A 19,802-nucleotide genomic window follows, 5' to 3' on the forward strand; every position below is an offset into this window, starting at 1 on the left:
GAATGCTGCTCTGCTGAGCTTTTATTGCCATGTCTGTGATATTTTAAGATGTGTATTATGAGTTAGATGAAGTTCTGGGCTTCACTGTGGTTTATATCAGTGTGTGTGGAGGCGTGCTTCTGTTTTGAGGGCGAACGTCTTGGCAGCTATTTGCCCTGAAATTTGCGCCAACATGTTGAATAGTTGGAAAGACACATTGTGAGCTACAGCATCCTTTGGCATTGTGAAAAAATAAACCCAAGTAGATGGAGAAAAATAGCTCTTGGGAACAAGTTCTGTTAGATTTAGTCTTTTCCTTCGAGATCCGGGTTTTTGTATGAATCTCACAACATACATTTTTCTCTTCAGGCACAATTCACCAGTTTGATCTCTTTACTCTGCTTGGCATATGTTGCAATGATCTCTGAAATATTTCTTCTTGAACTAGTTAAAAAAATTAGCTTTTATTTTATGACTGATGCGCCCATAAACACTCACTATTGCTTTGACAATTCTCTTAAAAGTGGTGATTATCTTTTAAAGGTTCGTGTATACTGTCAGTCAGCTCAATATGACTTCCATTTTTAGCTGCCTGCGTCAATGTACTGTAGACAGTGCAAAGTTTTTCAGGTACATTTCTATATAAACAAGAGGGGTGTCTTGCATGTCTTGTGTGTGCACATGTCTAAGAGTGTGTGTTTTGTGTGTGTGTTTTGAACATGATGATAATTGGAGGGGTACAGTCATGTCCAAAACAGATGTTAGGTATTAATGAGCCACATCCCAGTCCTCCATAGATGGGCTGTGTGTGTGTGTGTGTGTGTGTGTGTGTGTGTGTGTGTGTGTGTGTGTGTGTGTGTGTGTGTGTGTGTGTGTGTGTGTGTGTGTGTGTGTGTGTGTGTGTATGTGTATGTTTATTTATATGTGTGTGTGTGCACATGAGTGGATTGGGTTCCATCTGTTCCTCCACTGCAACTATTCACTAATATTAATCTAAACACACTTAACATGTAGAGCTTTGTAAATGTAGTTACACTAATATCTGTCTCTTTGGCATAATCTCATCATAATCAAGCTTTTTTTTTGTTTTGTTTTGTTTTTTACCTCCTTATGCCACTGTTTTCACATCCCTACCTGCTCTCCTGCCAATCCTTCCTTCTGCTCCTATAGATCCCTTCGGTCTGTGCAGATTTGATTAAAACTGATTTCATTTCACACATGACAAATTTTTACAAGGCCAAGAAGTGAAAGATTCTATTTCTTTTATAACATTTGTCAATACTTATTTTCTTTTTATAATGGAATCATTTAATCTCTCTTAACATATCTTATTTAAAGTACATCCTATATGTTTAAGGGACACTGCATGACTCTGCAACGAAGGGAAAACAGGTCACATATTTAACTGAAAATATGTGCAAGTGCCTTCCCACCACTTCCCATCATCCCTCCTTCCCTTTTCCCTCCAGTTCAATGAAAAGGCCACACATGCAGCCTGCTTTAAGAACCTGGTGCAGGCCAACGTCCGCAACAAGAAGATTCTGAAAGAAGCCGTAGAGAACATCCTTGCTAAGGGTATCACCAACTACAAAGGCGGCTTCGAGCTGGCCTTCGAGCAGCTCGCACAGGTAAGGTGTCAGCGTAGGAGAGCGTGGTGGAATATTTCTGTGGTATCTGTGTCTGGCCAACATAAGGGACGTAGGAGAGTGTGTGTGTGTGTGTGTGTCGTTTGTGGATGGGGGGGGGGTGATGTAGAGGACGTCGCTGTCAATCTGTTGTCCCCTGAAATATGCAGTGCGACACTTCTTAACTGAAATCTACTTAACACTTCTGTTCATTTAATTTATCATTTTCATTCAATTATGAAAATAATGATGGAACATTGGACACACTGACAACTCAGTCCCAGTGGTGTTCCCATGAAGAGTGAGTATGTGTCGACCTCTTCTGGTTCTTTCGGACATTGCAGTTTTTTGGGGGGTTTTTTTTGTACCACAGCAAGATCTCATGCTTCGCTTGCCATCTGCTTATGTTAGCCTTGGATTCTTTTAGCAACCACTTCTTCAGCATGTCCCTGTAACAAAAAGATTGTGTCGTTATTCACTTTCATTAGTTAAACAGATCTGTATCCCTGTGTGTCCCCCAGATGAATGTGTCAAGGGCTAACTGTAACAAGATTATCATGCTCTTCACTGACGGAGGAGAGGAAAGGGCAGAGGAGATCTTTGAAAAATATAACCCAAAGCAAGCGGTAGGACTGTAAACACAATGTTCACAGAGGAGACTGCAGGAGTCTTTGCTTTTCATCATATTCATTTTTCTTCCCCGTTTTCTGCCCCTCACAGGTGCGCATCTTCACATTTTCAGTAGGTCAACACAACTACGACAAGGAACCAATACAGTGGATGGCCTGTGCTAATAAGGGTACGAGGTGGCATTACAGCTCCGCTATTCTTATGACACATTCCCAAATCTCTTGTGTATGTGTGTGTTCTTCTGTAGGCTGAGGTGAAAAATATTTTATAACACATTATTTTTTATGGTTGACAGGTCATTACTAAATGGGCTAAGACTGCTACACAGTGGCCCTTTAAATTCTCAGTTTGTTTTAGTCGGCCTTTAGTCAAGTGAGAGGTGGGAAGGGTTTGCTTTTTAGTGCAACTGCATTAAGTCAGGTTATTCTTACCAAAATAACATATTGTTAGCTTTCAGACGACACTTGAATACTGGCCTCTTGCTCAATATGTTTATAATCAGGTCTTCTTATCTGGTTATTTGAGTTCATTTGAGCGGTTCTTAAAATAAACTTATTTCTCTGTCTCAGGCTATTACTATGAGATCCCATCTATAGGTGCCATTAGACTCAACACTCAGGTAAACACATTCACTCAAAAGGACATATTAATTTAAACCATGTATCCCTGCTACTGTGCTTGTCGTTCTCGCTGGCTCACTTAACCAGATGTGTAGTACGCCCTCTTGTGGTTGAATGGCTGCTGTGCAGGTTGAAAAATAAATTTTTTTTTTTTTTTTTTTTTTTTTTTTTTTTGAAGGAGTACCTGGATGTTTTGGGCAGGCCTATGGTTAAGGCTGACAAAAAGGCCAAGCAGGTTCAGTGGACCAACGTCTATTTGGATGCACTGGTATGTTATATGCATTTCACACAAGTTTAAGTGAAGAAAGAGGCAACTTTGAGACAAGTGTGTGTGTGAGTGTGGGGGGGAGGGGGCAGTTGTGAACATGGGATTTGTAGTCACATGTAGAGCTTCGCAAGAACTAGATGAAATCTGTTTTCTGTCAGATGAAGAATTTCTCGTTCAGTCATGCCAAACATTTGCTGTTCGCCATCCTGGTAAACTCAACTTCAACTCTCCAGTGTTGTTTGTGAAAGGACAGATTAACGTCATTTCATAAAGGCTGCGTGGATCCATTTTTTTGTGGCGCTTAAGCTTCTGTCAAGATTTACTTTTAGGCAAGAGTGTAGATAAGAACGCAGACTGGTAAACTGAGCCAAATGGTTTGCATATTGCACTCAGTTTACTGATAAGATGCTGTCAACTGTTGTGACTGTACTGACCCCATCAGCACCAGAAATGTCTCTGCCTTTTGTTAAGGGAAACTTCTTATGTCCAAGCTGTAGCTCTCGGTGATACTCACAGTAAATCGCACAAAATAAGATAACGTACAGCCTAAGTAAGTCCTCTGTGAATTTAGGCCATGGGAAATAAATCTGACATGACTGAACTACTTAAATACTTAATGTATTTTCAATTTGTTGTGTGTTTGATCTTCCAGGAGCTTGGCCTGGTGATCACTGGAACTCTGCCCGTCTTCAACAAGACCAACACAGGCTCAAAGGTTGGCTTTTGTATTCTCATTTTATGTAGATCCTAATTTACTAAATTATTTTATTGACATAGCTGTTGTAAATTGCACCTCTTTTATGTTCCTCTCCCCAGAATATAAACATCCATCTTGTTTACAGTTGACTTACTTTAAATTAAATTGACTGTTCGTTGAAGTCCGCAGTTTCATGACACACCATAATGTGTACCAGACCAAAAAATAAACATACAACATGAATACTCCCATTTATCGTCTCATCCTTTACTTTTATCCTCTGCTTTCTTGTGGCTCTTCCTTATATCCTCTGTTGACGCTGAGGTCCCTCAAAACTCTCCCACGTGCCTCCACAGGAAGAGAATCTAGGATGTCATGCAGCAGAAATCAAAATGAGATCAAACCTGCAGATCAGAGAGACAAATGATCCAGTAGCTAAGTGCTTCAAGATGAGTTTACATGTCTACCTCGAAGGGTTCGGGGTTTACCTCCATTATGACTGAAAACGAGGCTGGAAATGCCTTGTCAGTGAGTCATGGCGGCCTGTAAGCCTTTTGGGAATGAGACTGACCAGATTTCTGTTGCACTCCATTTCCTTGAAATCATTCAGAATGCACAGAGGGACTTGACTCATCCAGAAAGAACAACAGGACTCATACATGGGTCTTACACTGACTCTTTCTTTCTCTCTTTTTCTTATGTTTTCTCTCAGAAATCGCAAAACCAGCTCATCTTGGGGGTTATGGCTATTGATGTTTCCCTGGAAGATATCAAGAGACTCACACCTCGGTTTACTGTAAGAGCCAGACCACATAAATGAACTTGTGCACAGTCTACAATAGATGTCATATTTTGTACCTGGGTTCCTTCCTTTCACAGATATCTCCTTCTTTATTTCCTCTTTCCTGTAGTTTGGACCAAATGGTTACTACTTTGCCATTGACCCCAACGGTTATGTGCTGCTTCACCCTAACCTCCAGCCTCTGGTAGGCCAAATGTCTCACGTATGATTTAGAACAGCCAGACATTATCTTTTTCCAGGGACCGTTCTGTCACTTTTGTCGCTCCAAAGTTTCTCACTACTTTGCTAAAACACATTAGGTGCACGTTAATTCAGCCTACAGGAGTTTTAGCAGCCCACTGTTACATGTTACAAAATGCACCTTGATCAAATATGACAATTCAAACATCAGTGTGTTTCACTTGGCTGACATTTCAGTTCCTGTTTTTTTTTTTGTTTTTGTTTTTTTTGTTTGTTTTTTTTGTTTGTTTTTTGTTTTGTTTTTTACAAATAATTCGATCATATGGCTCCAGGATGTTTGTTGAAACATTGCAACATGTTTCCCATTGACCTTTTAGATATCCACTCTTCTTGTAAATTACACACACATTGATCACAGATGATCACAACATTCAAAAGTCAAGAGTTAACAGTTTAGTCTATAATTTGTTCCCTCTTCAAGGTTGCAAAATTTCTGTTTTTGAAAACAGACGATCAGGAACTGCTGCTCGTTGCTTATTTTTCTCCTTTGTAGTCAAATGATATATTATAGTACTGACTAATTGCTTGCATTTCCATGTAGACTGCCAAGTTTCATGAACCTGTAACGCTGGACTTCCTGGATGCAGAGATAGAGAATGAGATCAAAGTGGAGGTTTGGAAAATCAGTTAATCTAACTTCTATGATTCTATGAGCTCATGTCAGAATCAATAGTGCTGTAATTTCTCATGATAGTATGATTAATTATTCTTAAAAAAAAATTTTTAAATCGGTCAACAGATGCGAAAAAAAATGATCGACGCAGGAAAAGGAAATTACACAATAAATACACTGGTGAAATCCCAAGATGAGGTAATTTTATATTGCATGGTTAATTAGTTCATGTCAGTAATTAGTACATCTGCTTATAAATGTACATGTTTACTGACCAAACTGTTGCCTTCAAAGCGCTACATTGACCAAGGTCAGAGGGTGTACACGTATGCACCAGTAAAGGGGACAGATTACAGGTAAATATCATATTTTGAATATGTCCTGAAGTGATTTGTAAAGTGCTTTTTTACCAAACTAAGTCCAGAAACAGGAATTCCAGATGCTTTGCACTGGCACACTTAATGCTAAATCTTCCTCATAATTGCATAAAATCATTTTCTTGAGAGTCGGGGGCGGGGGTGTGTGCAATGATTTCATTAGGTGTTCTTGCATTTGAAATGTTTGGTTGAACAAGATAGAGTGCCTGCAGATACATTCTCAGACAATGAAATGCTTACTTTGTTCAAAAATGCAGTGAAACAAAATCACAAAGTAGAAGCAGAACAGAAGCTTAAAAGTCGTAGTGTACATAGCATGGAAAGTTCAGCACTAAAAATAAAAATAGATTTTGCTATGAGATTTCTGTGTGAGTGTGTCTCTCCTCTCTCAGCCTGGCCCTGGTCCTTCCTCAGTACAGTATGCACTACATCCGGGCCACAATCGGTGACACAATCACCCAGGCAAAATGTAAGTTCCACCTTAAATCAGTTCAGCCTCTTGTGCCATTCTTAGTTTTTCCACTCTTTACCATTTCCCTTCCACTTCTAAAGTCGGTAGATAAATAGTGCTGGGTGGAGAGTGACTGCTAACGCTGTCCAGTGACTGCTCTCCATGTAAGGCTGAGAAATGCCTGTGCCTCAGCTTATGGTTCCTATCCATCATTCACAGCACCCCACACACACACACGCACACACACATGCACATACACACCCACTTATATCTACACCACCCCTGCATGCCCTCGACTCTTTTGTCGCTATGGTAACACACACCCTCAGTTGTGGTGCCGTTATAAGTTTTTGTCGCCAGACAGCGGGACGAGTGGCTCCAGTGTCCCCTTTCACACATACAGTACTCATCAATTCATTTAGAGCTAAGTGCCTCATTCCGTGTGTGTGTGTGTGTGTGTGTGTGTGTGTGTGTGTGTGTGTGTGTGTGTGTGTGTGTGTGTGTGTGTGTGTGTGTGTGTGTGTGTGTCTACAAGTGGGAATCTGTGTGTGTGTGTGTGTGTGTTCATGCTCTGGCCTACCGAATGGATACGCTGGATCAGAGGCTCCATATGTGTAGCGCTGTCGTCTCATGTCTCTGTTGAGCCCTGTCTGTTCCCACTAGTAAAAGATGTCATTGACTCATAGTGTTACTCAAAGGACAGTTTTATAGTGTGTGTGTGTTTTCAGTGCAGTTAAGATGGAGCCATCCCTGGTTAAGGTCTGTCTGTCCATCTGCACTCTGTAGCCGAAACAGGGCTTCATAGGACATTTGTCAATTAGTGGATGCACAGTTACTTAAAGTTTTCCATTTATTACATAAACTTTACATTAATACCAACTACTTTTTGTAGCAAATTATACGTTTTCAGACTAATTTCCCACCTTATAAGCAGCCATCGACTGCTCTTTATATCAGAATGCTGTAAAAATCAGTCGGCAGGGGCTTGAAGCTTTCCTGACCTGGTTATCCATCACAGTGAACATTGCAGTAGTTTCATTAAGTGCATTTGTGAGCAGGGTGAAAACTATATTTGGTGGCACTCTCAAAGTTGTTCCTGCAGCTGAGGTTTTGTTTCACAGCTGGATCTAAACATTAAAAGAGCGTCCTTGAACACACTAACAGCAGAGTAAATAAGTAGATTTACTAAAGGTAACAAAATGTGTCATGAATCTCAAGCAAGTGTCAAATCCCTGCGAGTGAAATTAATTGAGTGAAATCTAAAACTCAATATATGCCTCTAAAATACTGTAAAGTAAGAGCAGTGAAGTGTAACAGAAACAAATTGGTTAAAACATGTGAACCCATCAGTGTGGTTATGTACACACTTTCATGCAAAATCAAAGTGACATTTCAGTGTGTTTCTTTGAGTAAAACACCCACTCTTATTTGTTTTTTGCTTCCAAAGAGGACATTTTATTTATTTACATGAATTCTCTGGAAACTCACTCTATTCATAACCATAACTACACTGTGTAAACCAAACTTCAACATGAAGCTAAAATCATTTTTCAAGTTCCCACAATGTGGCTGTATTGACAGTTTTTTGTCCACACATTAATTAATTAATACATACACATGCACACTCATGCCACCCTAATTTACTGAAAATACCCCTCGTATCTTCCTTTGGCTCCTTACTTCAACTTCAAGTTGAATTAAGCAACCTTCTTTCCTTTCGTGTTCTCTTTTCCAATTCCCCGTTTCCTCTCCTCATCTGTTTTTCCTCCTCCCTCCTCCTGTTCTCCTGCCCTCCTCAACTCTTGACCATTCCTGGTGTGTTGGACCCCCTGCAGCATTTTTGGGCAAGTATTCTCCTCCTGTGCTTTACCTCTTAACCCGTGTCGTCTTCTTACTCTCACACCACCGTCAGACTTTGGATGTAACTTCACCTCTAACTTGGTTCATCAAATGTGGTGTTAGACTCACAAACACTGAGGCATTTTGTTCTCATTATCTGATTTTCTTCCTTTGATGGCTTCTGATAAATAATGACAATTCTGTTGCACTGAATCAAGCCGGCGTCTGCTCTCTGAAGCATCGCTTCGCATGCAATGCGTGCCCACACAGCGCGTTGCAGACGGCGTGTGTATGTCTGTGTGCGCATGTATGTATTTAACCCCCACCTGTTCCAGTGGCCCTCAGATGTGGTTTTGGCACTAACCCACTGTAGCAGGAACAACAGAGGACAGGATGTTTGCATTATTTAAAGGTGAAGCCATAAAGGAGAAAGCTGTGAGTCTGCACCCAAAACATGAGTCGATGCTTTTCTTTGTTTTCTTTATTTTTCTCTTCTTTTTTTTGACTCACTTTGAGTTTTACAGCCTTGTTAAATAACTCCTAATGAAAGACAGGATCCTTCTTAAGACACTAACTTTCATCTCCTCTGCTTGTCCTTCTGTGTGCTTTGTCATCATTTTCATCTTGTCTGTGGCCATTGAAGCTGAAATCTTCACAGAACATTGTTAAGCTCTGTGGTTTATCTGAAACTGTAGCTTGACTCATGTCTGTTTTATACTTCTTCAGACAGAAAATATAAATGTCAATTAGAAAACATATCATGTCCCAATTCCCATTTTCTATTTGTCATGCATTTGTTAAGTCATCGCGAGTTCTTGTCTTGCATGTTTCTGTGTGAGATTGATTCATGTTGAAATCCATCATTTTGGATGGATTGAAGCTGCATGTCGTGGATATTTTACTGACTCAAAATATTCACATAACTTGCAGGAATGTCATCATCGGTGTAAAAAGGCGTGCAAGACTGCAGGAAATATATGCAGTCGTCACTCCCCAAATCTCCCTGCTATCCATCATTACTAGATACTTTGTTGGATTAGTAAGTGGTGACCGAATATCAAAGGAAAACCACATGGGGGCAATTATTTCCCAATCGTGAACACCAAAGAGGACAAGGAGTAGCCCATGTCGTCATGAGAAATTTTGCTGTACTGTATAATCAACTGTCGACGCAGTGCGCTTTGGAGAATGTTAAAGGAACGTGAAGGTTATGAGCTGTGGTTAATATTCCTCGGCTCATTCTGATGCAAATACATCAGTGAAGTGCAGTAAGTCCAGGGATTTACTGTATCACCAAAAGAATGCTAATACTAATGCTAAGAACACATCTAAATCATCACTTTAAACACTTCTGACCACATTTTAAGCCTCTCTTTGTGTTCTCCATCAGCACTGTCTCCATTTACATCCAAAGGCCTAAAACCTTTTGTTTGGAATGCAATATTTCTATTCAGGACTCGCTCTGTGAATAAAATATTGTGTCACCTTTGACCCTTGTGGTTTTACCCTGTCTTTTTTTCCCTTTCTTTTCCCTCTCGTCTTTAACCTCCCTGGGGATTGATTCTCTTGTTCGCTCACTTTCTCTCTGCTGGGATTTTTTCCACTCCAGGGAAAAATGGCAAGTATTTTTTTACTTTATTTCATCTCCCTCCTGTTCTTGAGCCTTGTCGGTCCTTTACCCAGCATGTCTGGCCAAGTCTATTCTGGTTCTTCTTATTTTTACCTGATTTGTTCAAGACCAAGTTCTATTTCTATGCGGTGTAAAACTCTCCACGACTTTAGCTTCAGTTAGTCCATTTTTATGAGTTTGGTTTTTATTTTATTTATTTTGTCTTTTTGAGTACCAACCCCTCGCTTTATAAAGCTACCTTGCAATTTATCTAAATATCTTTTTTGTTGTTGTTTTAAGGAGGGATGTGGAAATGTTGAATATATGGAGCAATAGCGCTGATATTGTTTTTGCTCAGTCCTGCCTAGAGATGAAATCTCATTTCAGGTTTTGGTCCCTGTAGGAAGTTTTCTTTTACTGGTGCACTGTTCAATATTCAACAGGTGGAGCAAGTCTCATCTGTTTACAATGATTCTCTCAGCTTAATATTGACTGTCTAATATTGACCTGTGTGAGAGGGAAACTCATAATACTTTGTACCTTTCACCAGTTTCTGAAAGCCTGCTCGCAGACAAGTTTGATGAATATGGCTATACATTTATCGCACCGAGGTGAGATGGCATGTGGTTTATTCGGATTACATTTTTCAAACGATTTGAAAAAGATTTTTGTTTGTTTTTTTTTTTTTACATGTGACATGACGATGGCAAATTTCAATCCATGTGGTTCTTACATTAGTTCACTTTAAATTTCTTTCGTTTCCCACAGGGTGTACTGTAAGGACTTGAAGCCACCTGACAAGAATAAGAACAACACTGAGTTCCTCATGGAGTTCAACAATTACATTGACACAAAGACTCCAAACAACCCCATGTGTGAGTATCAAAACCTCTTTCCACCTTACATACTCCTGCTGCCATCAGCTGTGACATTTTCCTTGAGAATCAAATACTGGATCTTCATGTACTCTACAGCACACTTGGACCTCATTCTCACTATAGACTCCTATTTACATCTCAAAGAGCTGCTAAGACTCACAGTATTTGCTATAGTATGAATATGTGAATGAATCTCAGCCATCTGGCCTGGCATTAGGGTGTGCATTGAACATTTAATGGAGGAGCGCCAACCGAAACCTATTCCCAGAGGTCTCTCTTTCCAGTGAAATACAGGTCTGGCTGGATGGTTTGGTGTGCATGACCAGGCAAAGCTTTGTAATGTGGAACCCCTGAGTTCGTGTTACCCATTTGATGCTAACTCTAAAAGTCTGACCATCACACGCCTGAGTGCACATGTGTGAGGGACGTCGGCTTAGATGTGACACACCCGTGCTCGCGCGCACACACAATATTCACCAGTAATATTCCTTCCACACCCCACCTACAGCCGCTCGACCTCATCCAATTACTGTGTGTTTGTGAGAAAGAGCAGGACACGTCAAGCCAAGAGCGCGAGCGGAGCAATAAAACACAAATCAGGGCCCAGTTGACCTTCTCCCAAACATCTGACCAACGCATTAACATCCTTGCCATTTCTTGCATTCGCTCATTGATATGCATCACTTTTTTTGCCTATTGAGTGAAACAAAAGGTCCCGAGATATTTATTAAAGTGCTCCTTTATTGTGTCCTACAGTATAATTTGATGGTTTGCATTTAAGAACTCACTTCAAACATCTCCACATGATCAATCCAATAAAACTTTTCACCCAATTGAAATATTTCTTTCACCATTATTACCTGCTAGTTTAATGGAGTCCATAGGGAGCGCCGAGGGAGAAAGAGAGGAGTATGGCCCATGTGGACTATTGGCAGCTCGAGTATCGTTACACGCTTTACTTGGTTAAGCCACTGCAGTGGCGAAGAAGTTGAAGTACATTAGGAATTCCTGGGCTGCCTTCAATAAAGGATCCCTAATGAAAACCATTGAACAAGGAGGGAAGGTGGGGTAGGGGGGAAATAAAGTGTTACACCAGCTGTTTTCTCTGATGTGTGTGGTGTGTCATAAAGGTTGGAGGAGGTGGTGGGGGCGTATCGACGAGCCTCGATGTTAATGGACTGAAGCGGGTCGTCAGAGGGTTCAAAGAGGCGGACACGGCCCAAAAAATGGGCGAGCGGCTTTTATCGCCTGTTATGTTTGTCATGTGGTCTTGTCGGATATCTCAGGAAATAATTTGTTACACCTATATCAACCCACCATCTACACCTTGGCAGCATTAGGCACATTTATGTAATTTTTTTTTTTTTTTTTTTGCGAAATTAAATGCATATTTCATTGCTTCAGTTTCATTGTTAGACTGTGTCTGTTTCTGTTTTGTTTCACAGGACAGTTCTGAGATATAACCTTTTCTTCACAGCCTTGCCTTCTTTTTAAAAAGGAAAAAAAATGATTGGTTCTTTTTTTGCTCTGTTTGCTCATATTTGGACCTTTCAGGGCCTGAAAATTTCGCCATTGATCAACTGAAGCTTATTCCCATTTGAAAATATATTTGAAATTCATTACGGATGCCTAAAATGTGATGTAAATGGTTTTTTTGTTACCTTTCCTTCCCTCTCTTTTTTTCTCAGATTATTACATTACTATTTTGTTCTCTGTTGTATTATATTTTCTGGCGGATGTTTATCAGACCTTTCAGGCTAATAGTCATCTTACAAAGATGTCAGACTTTTGAGTGCTGATGTCTGACTGATCAAAGACCAAGCATTTAAACACTCCCTCAGTCAGCAGAAACACAAATGCTTCTGAAAGATAACAAGTTGAAAGTGATTGACAGTGATACTGTTTTTGCTGTGAAGGTAATGTGGAGCTGGTGAACCGGTTGCTCCTAGATGCTGGCATCACCTCGGATCTAATTAAGCTTTGGAAACAAAACGAGTTGCAGTAAGTGAAGCACCGAATATTTTTCATGATTCAGCAACATTGATGTCAAATGTGGTTTATAGCTTTATCTTATCTGCTCATTAGGTTTGGTGTCATGGCTAGATTTGTTGCCACTGATGGGGGAATCACACGGGTCTACCCCAAGAGGTACGTGTCAAATGATTGGACAGGGGGGTTGATTTAGGACCATGGGAAGGAGTAGATAGTAGATAATCCCAAAATAGTAGGAATAACTAGAAAATTCCAGGGAAATTTTCAGTGCCACGGGGGCTACTGCCGGGATGAGTACATGATTTATTTCCAGTGTTCAAAAGTCACCCTGATCATATTCTGGTTTTGAGAAATGTCTTGATATAAAAGACTCTGATATAAAACAATGTCACATCCCTCAATCATGTATTATGTGGGAAATATCTCATATTCTGTGTTGTTTTTTTTAATAAAACAAGAGGCAACATGTCTTCAAACTGGCATTTAAAGGGTTAAAATCCTGAAAACTAATAAACATTTGATAGGTTTGAGCAGAACTGAAGTGGTTTAAGAGATTTATGCAAAAAAAGCAGAAAAAAATATTGATATATGATAATTTTATAGCATTTTCTTTGTGTGTCCTTTTTTGGACGCGAGGAACCCCAGAGGGTACAAAATGTGTTACCAGTGTATAATAGACCTGTAACAGTAACTGACATTAGATTTTAAAAATATGTCAAAAAAGACACTTTCTTGCAGAAATCCATACCTTGAGCTGTAACACAGCCAAAATGATCAGCAAATCAAAAAAGAAAAGTGAAGAAAATGTCCAAAAAAGGACAGAGGGACCCCAGAGGGTTAATAAATCCCATGAACCGCTATTTGAATTACCACTATTATGTTTTTTTCTGTGCTAAATTTAACATTACTGGGGAGGAGAGCAACGCGACTAGAAGTGACAGCGAGAGAGGGCTAGTAGCTTCTCCTCTCCTCTGTCTCAGCGGAGACCGTCACAACTTCATTCACTCTTTTAACAAAATAAAACAAAAAGCTACGAAGGAAGCAGTAAATGGACTTACATATTTAAGACCTAACTAAATGTCATTTAAGACCTAACATGCGGCTAATGTAAAGCTAGCAGAGCTTGGAGAGTTGGTTATCTGGTTGCTAGGCGCACGCAGGCACACACACAGGTCAGGAGCTGCCGTTGCTATGGCAATGTGAAAATCTGCCCAGAATTTGGCTTCTACATGGCTTCAAAACAACTGCAAATTATGAGAAAACCATTACTTCTTTTCATAAACCGAAAAGACCGTGCCAGACACTGAAGCCAGAAGTTTCTACAGTCTCTATTTTATTCAGATATTCCTTAAAATGAGTGCGTAAGCTCAGTGCGAAGACAGAGAGAGATTCTTTTGAAAAAAAAAGACGATTACATTAGGTGTCAATGAGAGTGAGACAGGTATTGCTGCCGGACTCGGCACCCCCGTTTAAATTTTGTGCAGACCCTGCCTGTCAAAGTTACATTTTATGAATCCCAACAACTATGTCTACATTTTCAGAAAGAATTATTTGTCTCCTTTTTACGGTTTGGCCGCGAGCTCGAGTTAAAAATAAAAATAAAGGTTATTTTTTACTGCTTCACGCACTCTAGCCAACTGACGCTTTCACTCTAACTTTGAAGAAAAAGTGATTTGCACTCCTCCTTTGAGTGCTCACAGTGTGAAAAGTTTACATGTTATGTAAAAACAGTTCCTATCTTTTTGAGAGAGCAGAAGTTTTCCTCCGTTTTACAGTTTGAATCACATTTCTACGTGCAGGAATGAGAGAGCTGGGTGACTCAGCAAAAAGGTGCAATTTTGTAGAAAAAAGGTGGGTTTCTAAAGAAAATTCCAATGCATTTCTAATGCATTATTTATTCCCAGTTTTTTGGGAATAACTTTGGGAAAAATTGGAATTTTAACACCAAAAGTCATAGCACCCCTTGCGGGATCAAGACGCACGTTTTGATGTATATATTACCGGGGTTTTCTCAAAGCTGCGGGACGAGTTACGCGCCGAAATTTGGCGGAAGAATAATAAACCCGAAACAGAATATTAATAGATGCCTCGGAGCTGAGCACCCGTGGCACTAATGATGTGGTCTGCCAAGAAATATGCATCTTACACAAGGAATGTGAAATTTTAAACATTTATCCATCCATCAACTGCTGTTTGTTGGTGTCTGGGTCACAGGGGTATAGGTTATGATTTTTAAAGTATGGCAGGAATAAAAGATCACAGGTTTAAGAGAAGTTTTTGAGTTTTAATAGATATTGTAGATGTCAAGGGAGCATTTGGCAACAATGACGAATTAACCTTGGGAGCAACAAGATGTAAGATTTTTATATTTGCAGTTAAAAGCATGAAGTTAGGCCTGCACTAACAGCTTACAAGCAATGTTCAATTTCAGACCATTTACCAGGAACATCTTGAGAGGTGAAGATGTAAGTATCTAGCCTATATAATCTGCAGAAAAATGTACTTCAGCATCATATTCACAACAGATATGGCCAAGTGGAAGTTTGTATATGGAAAGCACATAGGACCCAATATAGATCCCTGTGGTACAATCAGAGATGACATTCTTGTAAATGAATGTGTTCCCATATAAAAATGACCTGCACCACTGAAATATAGTTGCAAATGGATTCAAAGTAATGTCACAGTTCATTCATGGGGGGGACCAAAATTAGCAGCAGGTTGTTAACTTGCTCAGGGGCCCCGATATGGTTTGACTGCAACATGTGTCAAGTATGAGTGAAAAAACAAGGTGATGGAAATGGGTCTGTAGTTGGTAAAGGTATCCACAGTAAGATGTGGTATGGTTTCCCAGAAAATGGGCTGATAATTGTATCATTTGTGTGTGTATGTGTGTTGTTTTGTATAAATGCATTTGACAGTGCTGGACTGTACTGGAAAGAAGAAGCAGAGACGTATGAGTCAAGTTTCTATAAGAGAAGTTTAGACAATGATCTGTACATCTTCACCCCAACACCCTACCCCAAAAAAGAGAACAGTGAGTAACAGCCACCATATTGAGTCTGTATGTTTGTTTTATTTATGTAAACTCACATTATATACTGGGATTCCGTTGTCCTTCTTCTTGCAGCAAGTGATGACTCAGTCCTAGTGAGCAGAGCAGTAAACCTCAATATTGATGGTATCATACTTAAACCAGCTGGTGAGGGGACACACACACACACACTTTCTCTCTCTCTCTCTCACACACACACACACACACACACACACACACACACACACACGCACAAAGAGAAAGAGGGGAGTGTATTTTCACATTTATACTTGTCATTTCTCAAGTTGAATCGCTCACTCTGCCACTTACACATAAACACACACACACACACTTGCAACCCTATAGCTGTAAACCTATTCATGCCTCTGTTTGTTCTGACACACAAGTCTGCTACTCCTCGTTTGTCTGTTTCCCCCCTCCCTCTGACACATGCACACAAACACACACAAACCACACATCAGGTTGTCTAGTCTCCTCTGATCCTCGGCCAAGTTTGCATTTTCGAAGTTCAGAGAGTAAAGTTGACATAGAGGTCCAACATGATCTAGGATGTCTGGCTTTTGTGTTTTATCCCAGTGGTCGGCGTGTTGTTGGACAAAAGTGACTGGATGGCGAGATTCATCAACACCACACAGAGGGTGAATGTGAGTATATTCTGTCTGCACGACACGTATGTACATGGACACACGTTTGATCCAGACTGTGGTTTTCATCACTCTATCCGCTCTACTGTGTTTCCAGTGCAATGATGAAATCTGTGGCTGTCAGAGAGAAGATGAGGTAAGAGGTTTAATTGAACATCTTTTACGTTTTCAGCTGTTATTTATGGATAAGAATCATGAGAATGCAACAGCGGTTTAATCGTCTCTATGTGATTCCAGTACGTAGACTGTGTCATTCTGGATGACGGGGGCTTCCTAATGATGTCCAATCGAGATAAATATAACGATCAGGTAGGCCACTGCATTTTACTCTCATTCACAAAACTATATCTCAAGATGATGTGATTCTACGTTGTCAGAAAAATGTATAAAACATCACTAGTGCACATTACATTTCAGTACGATTTTCTAACGAAACACCTTTCAGAAAGGGTTAATAGGTTTAGCACTATCAATCAAATAAATAATTAACTTAGGGTTTATAGAGCAGGTTAAAGTAATAAATATGGACGAATGTTAGGTAATCCATTGCCTGATGTAAATCCTTTCAATTGGTTAATAAGACAGTGCCATTGTTGGATTATCCATTATTATGCTTGTGAGTCTCTCACTTTCTAATACTCCATCAGGTCAGCAGTTATAAATCTTAATAAGTAATTAATAAAGGATATCAAGTCTGAAGTTGTTAGTGTCAACACGTTTTTGATATATAGATTTTGGTTGAGCCTGTGTATATTCTCATTTGTCCAGGTCTCCCAGGAGACTCAACAATCTAGCCTCCAAGAATAACAACTGTTCACAAGTGGCGAGTGACTCCAACGACTGTCGTTATAACACAATAGAGCACTAACGAAGTCGAAACCAATTTTCCACCAACGACAGTCATGCAAACGACTGTCGTTGACACTTGGAGCACAAAAGGGAACCAGTGACATCATCATCCTTGTGAACGCCCACAAGAGGTTAAATACCTGGGTCTCCACACCAGAAAGTAGGACCAGTCCTAGCCTGGTCAGATGCGTACACGAACTGATGAAGCCTCTTGGATGAGAGGTGAAACGTCTTCCCAGACAAATAACCTAGTCCAGTTGTTTTCGATTTAAAAAAACTCCTTTAGGATAGATTTTGGTTCAAATCATCGGCAGCCCGTTTCTAAAAATTAGTGTTCAATTTTTCACACAACCTGGCAACCCAAAAGATGCTGTCATTGATGACTCATATGGATCTATAAGCATAAGTCAATGGTTTATTAACTATTAACAAGATGATTTTTGCAACTTCTTTACAAAGGTTGCCTCATTAGAAAGTTAGATAGATTATTTAGAGGAGAGCAGACATGGTCATTTTCTAGAGATTTTGACATTAGGGATTAATTATCTCTATAATTCATAGAAAGATGTTCCACGAGAGCATTCAGTGGTTCACAGATTCATATTTTAGGACATTTTATGACAATATAATGATTGAATTATTCTGTGTAAATATTGTGGGATATAACATAGATAAAATGTTTTTGACAGGAAAAAAATGAACTCAAGGTTTACTCACTAGCTTTTTTGAGAGCTTTCATCCGCATCTCACAGTCTTCATCAGCAGATGAAGGTTGCCAGTTGTTATCACTTCTCAGACTGGGAGGGGTCAAGCCTATATATGACCACCTGTTGTCATGTGACCATGATCACAACTGAGCAAAGCCCGTACATGAAATGCAATTGAAAGTGAGTGTGAAAGTGAGTCAAACTTTGGTTGTTGACCCGACTTAAAAATCTTGTTCTTCCTCAAACTACTGAAAATAAAATGTCACACTTTGTTCAGTATGAAGCACTCACCTTACTGATCATGTGGCGCTTATACAGTTTGGATTACTGCCCTGAAACCAACTTTAAATTCTTCATATTCTAAATGAGACCCACTTCGTCCTTTAATGTTCAAACTTGAAGCAATACTTCACTGTGATCAACCTTAACAAAAAATAAAATAATGAAGCCTCTTAAACACGATTGAATGATCTTTTCACTGCCGGATACGTGTGCAAACACATACAGTATACAGTAAGCACGCTCATTTCATCCCACTCCTTGTTGCCCTATCCTAAACGCTAAGAGCGGGCCCCTGCTGCCGTCTGAGTAAATGTTTTTTCATGCGGCCTCGGCCCCTTCCTAATCAGGGCTGGGTGTGCGCTGGATAAATCAGTCGCCCTCTGAAGTTTGGCAGCAGCACTAAAACCCAGGGACCTGAGGCCTTGTTTGGAAAAGGCCGTGTGCCCTCAATCATATTTCTTACAGGAGCGAAGTTGCTCTCCCTCTGTAAGCTTCTCGCTTTCTCTCCCTCTTTATGTCTTTCTCTCTCCGGCTCGTTCCTTTTCTTTCTCCACATCCCTCAGGGAGTCTGCAGCCAACAGGGTTGTGACTGTTACTTCATTATTTGTGTTATTGCAAAGGGGAAGGGGAGAAGGCTTCCTCTACCTTATAGATTGGAAGATTTATACATTCTTTGGCTGTTGGACTGAAGAGGAATGGATATGTGGAGGAGGGCTTGTTAACGCTGACCTTACAAAGTGCATGGAAAGGGATAGTTTGTATTTCCTCATGCACACACACACACAGACATATTCAAGAACATGCACAGCTCCACATCTCTCAGCACAAACACACATAGAGGAATACTACTAATTTTACATAATCCCTTTTGGATACACAAGTACTTAAACACTCCCGTGCACACGGTCATGTCACACCTCTGAGATGCCGAGACAAACTACTTCCTCTAAGTAGAAATTTATAGTTGCCTGGTGGACTGTGTTAATCAGATTAAAGTGAAGTCCATCATCCTGGTTTGAGGGAGATTTACTGTGTGTGTGTGTCTATAAATTTACTGTGAACATTTTCTGCACATGTTTACACATTCTTGGCTTTTTCGTGCATGTGTTTTACATAGATTTAACTACTGCGAGCCCAAAGTATAAAAATGTTTAAGCACTCTGTAAATGAGAAATATTGAGGAAATCCTCAGTCACTGACACAATGTGCATTTTAAAGGTTCAAACATTTCTCAGTGGACCCTTGTTACTGAAATGGTTTCCCCTATGAAGTTGTGAGGTCACACGCTGGTCGTCAGGTGTACTAATGGATGAAGGGTTGGTGTACATTAGTGTGTGTTTTAAAAGGGACTGTTTTTTAATGAAGTCTTGTATGGTTATCTGTGTAGGGATCCTTGCCTGTATTTGACTGAAAAAACGATGGATATATAGTTAGTTTCTACTTTCATCGTGGGTCAACTTATAAAGTTTTACTCCTCTGTGTTAAAGTTTAGTGGACATCAAATCACTTTTAGCAGCTTGTGAGCATTTTTGCAGACGGAAACTAAAGGTTTCAGTGCTTTTGGCCGTCTTTAAAATATTTTCTGAAAGGGAGGCCAAGCAGTTAATTTTTTGCCTGTAGCCTTTCTTTTTACATTTTCTACTTC

At 40.0% G+C, this 19,802-nt stretch overlaps 1 protein-coding gene across 1 annotated transcript in view; it reads left to right on the forward strand.

The window, feature by feature from the left end:
- Positions 1-19,802, forward strand: part of cacna2d1a (calcium channel, voltage-dependent, alpha 2/delta subunit 1a) — a 91,694-nt gene that overhangs the window by 57,371 nt on the left and 14,521 nt on the right. The window contains exons 11-31 of the mRNA XM_056367173.1: positions 1,449-1,607; positions 2,126-2,230; positions 2,325-2,403; positions 2,804-2,853; positions 3,033-3,122; positions 3,775-3,837; positions 4,532-4,615; positions 4,731-4,805; positions 5,403-5,474; positions 5,601-5,672; positions 5,769-5,830; positions 6,244-6,320; positions 10,301-10,361; positions 10,519-10,625; positions 12,545-12,629; positions 12,714-12,776; positions 15,542-15,657; positions 15,751-15,822; positions 16,252-16,319; positions 16,417-16,455; positions 16,557-16,628. Coding sequence (XP_056223148.1) covers positions 1,449-1,607; positions 2,126-2,230; positions 2,325-2,403; positions 2,804-2,853; positions 3,033-3,122; positions 3,775-3,837; positions 4,532-4,615; positions 4,731-4,805; positions 5,403-5,474; positions 5,601-5,672; positions 5,769-5,830; positions 6,244-6,320; positions 10,301-10,361; positions 10,519-10,625; positions 12,545-12,629; positions 12,714-12,776; positions 15,542-15,657; positions 15,751-15,822; positions 16,252-16,319; positions 16,417-16,455; positions 16,557-16,628 — 1,671 coding nt within the window. The remainder of the gene's footprint in view (positions 1-1,448; positions 1,608-2,125; positions 2,231-2,324; positions 2,404-2,803; positions 2,854-3,032; positions 3,123-3,774; positions 3,838-4,531; positions 4,616-4,730; positions 4,806-5,402; positions 5,475-5,600; positions 5,673-5,768; positions 5,831-6,243; positions 6,321-10,300; positions 10,362-10,518; positions 10,626-12,544; positions 12,630-12,713; positions 12,777-15,541; positions 15,658-15,750; positions 15,823-16,251; positions 16,320-16,416; positions 16,456-16,556; positions 16,629-19,802) is intronic.

This window comes from Seriola aureovittata, chromosome 22 (genome assembly GCF_021018895.1).
Source record: "Seriola aureovittata isolate HTS-2021-v1 ecotype China chromosome 22, ASM2101889v1, whole genome shotgun sequence".
Classification (NCBI taxonomy): domain Eukaryota; kingdom Metazoa; phylum Chordata; class Actinopteri; order Carangiformes; family Carangidae; genus Seriola; species Seriola aureovittata.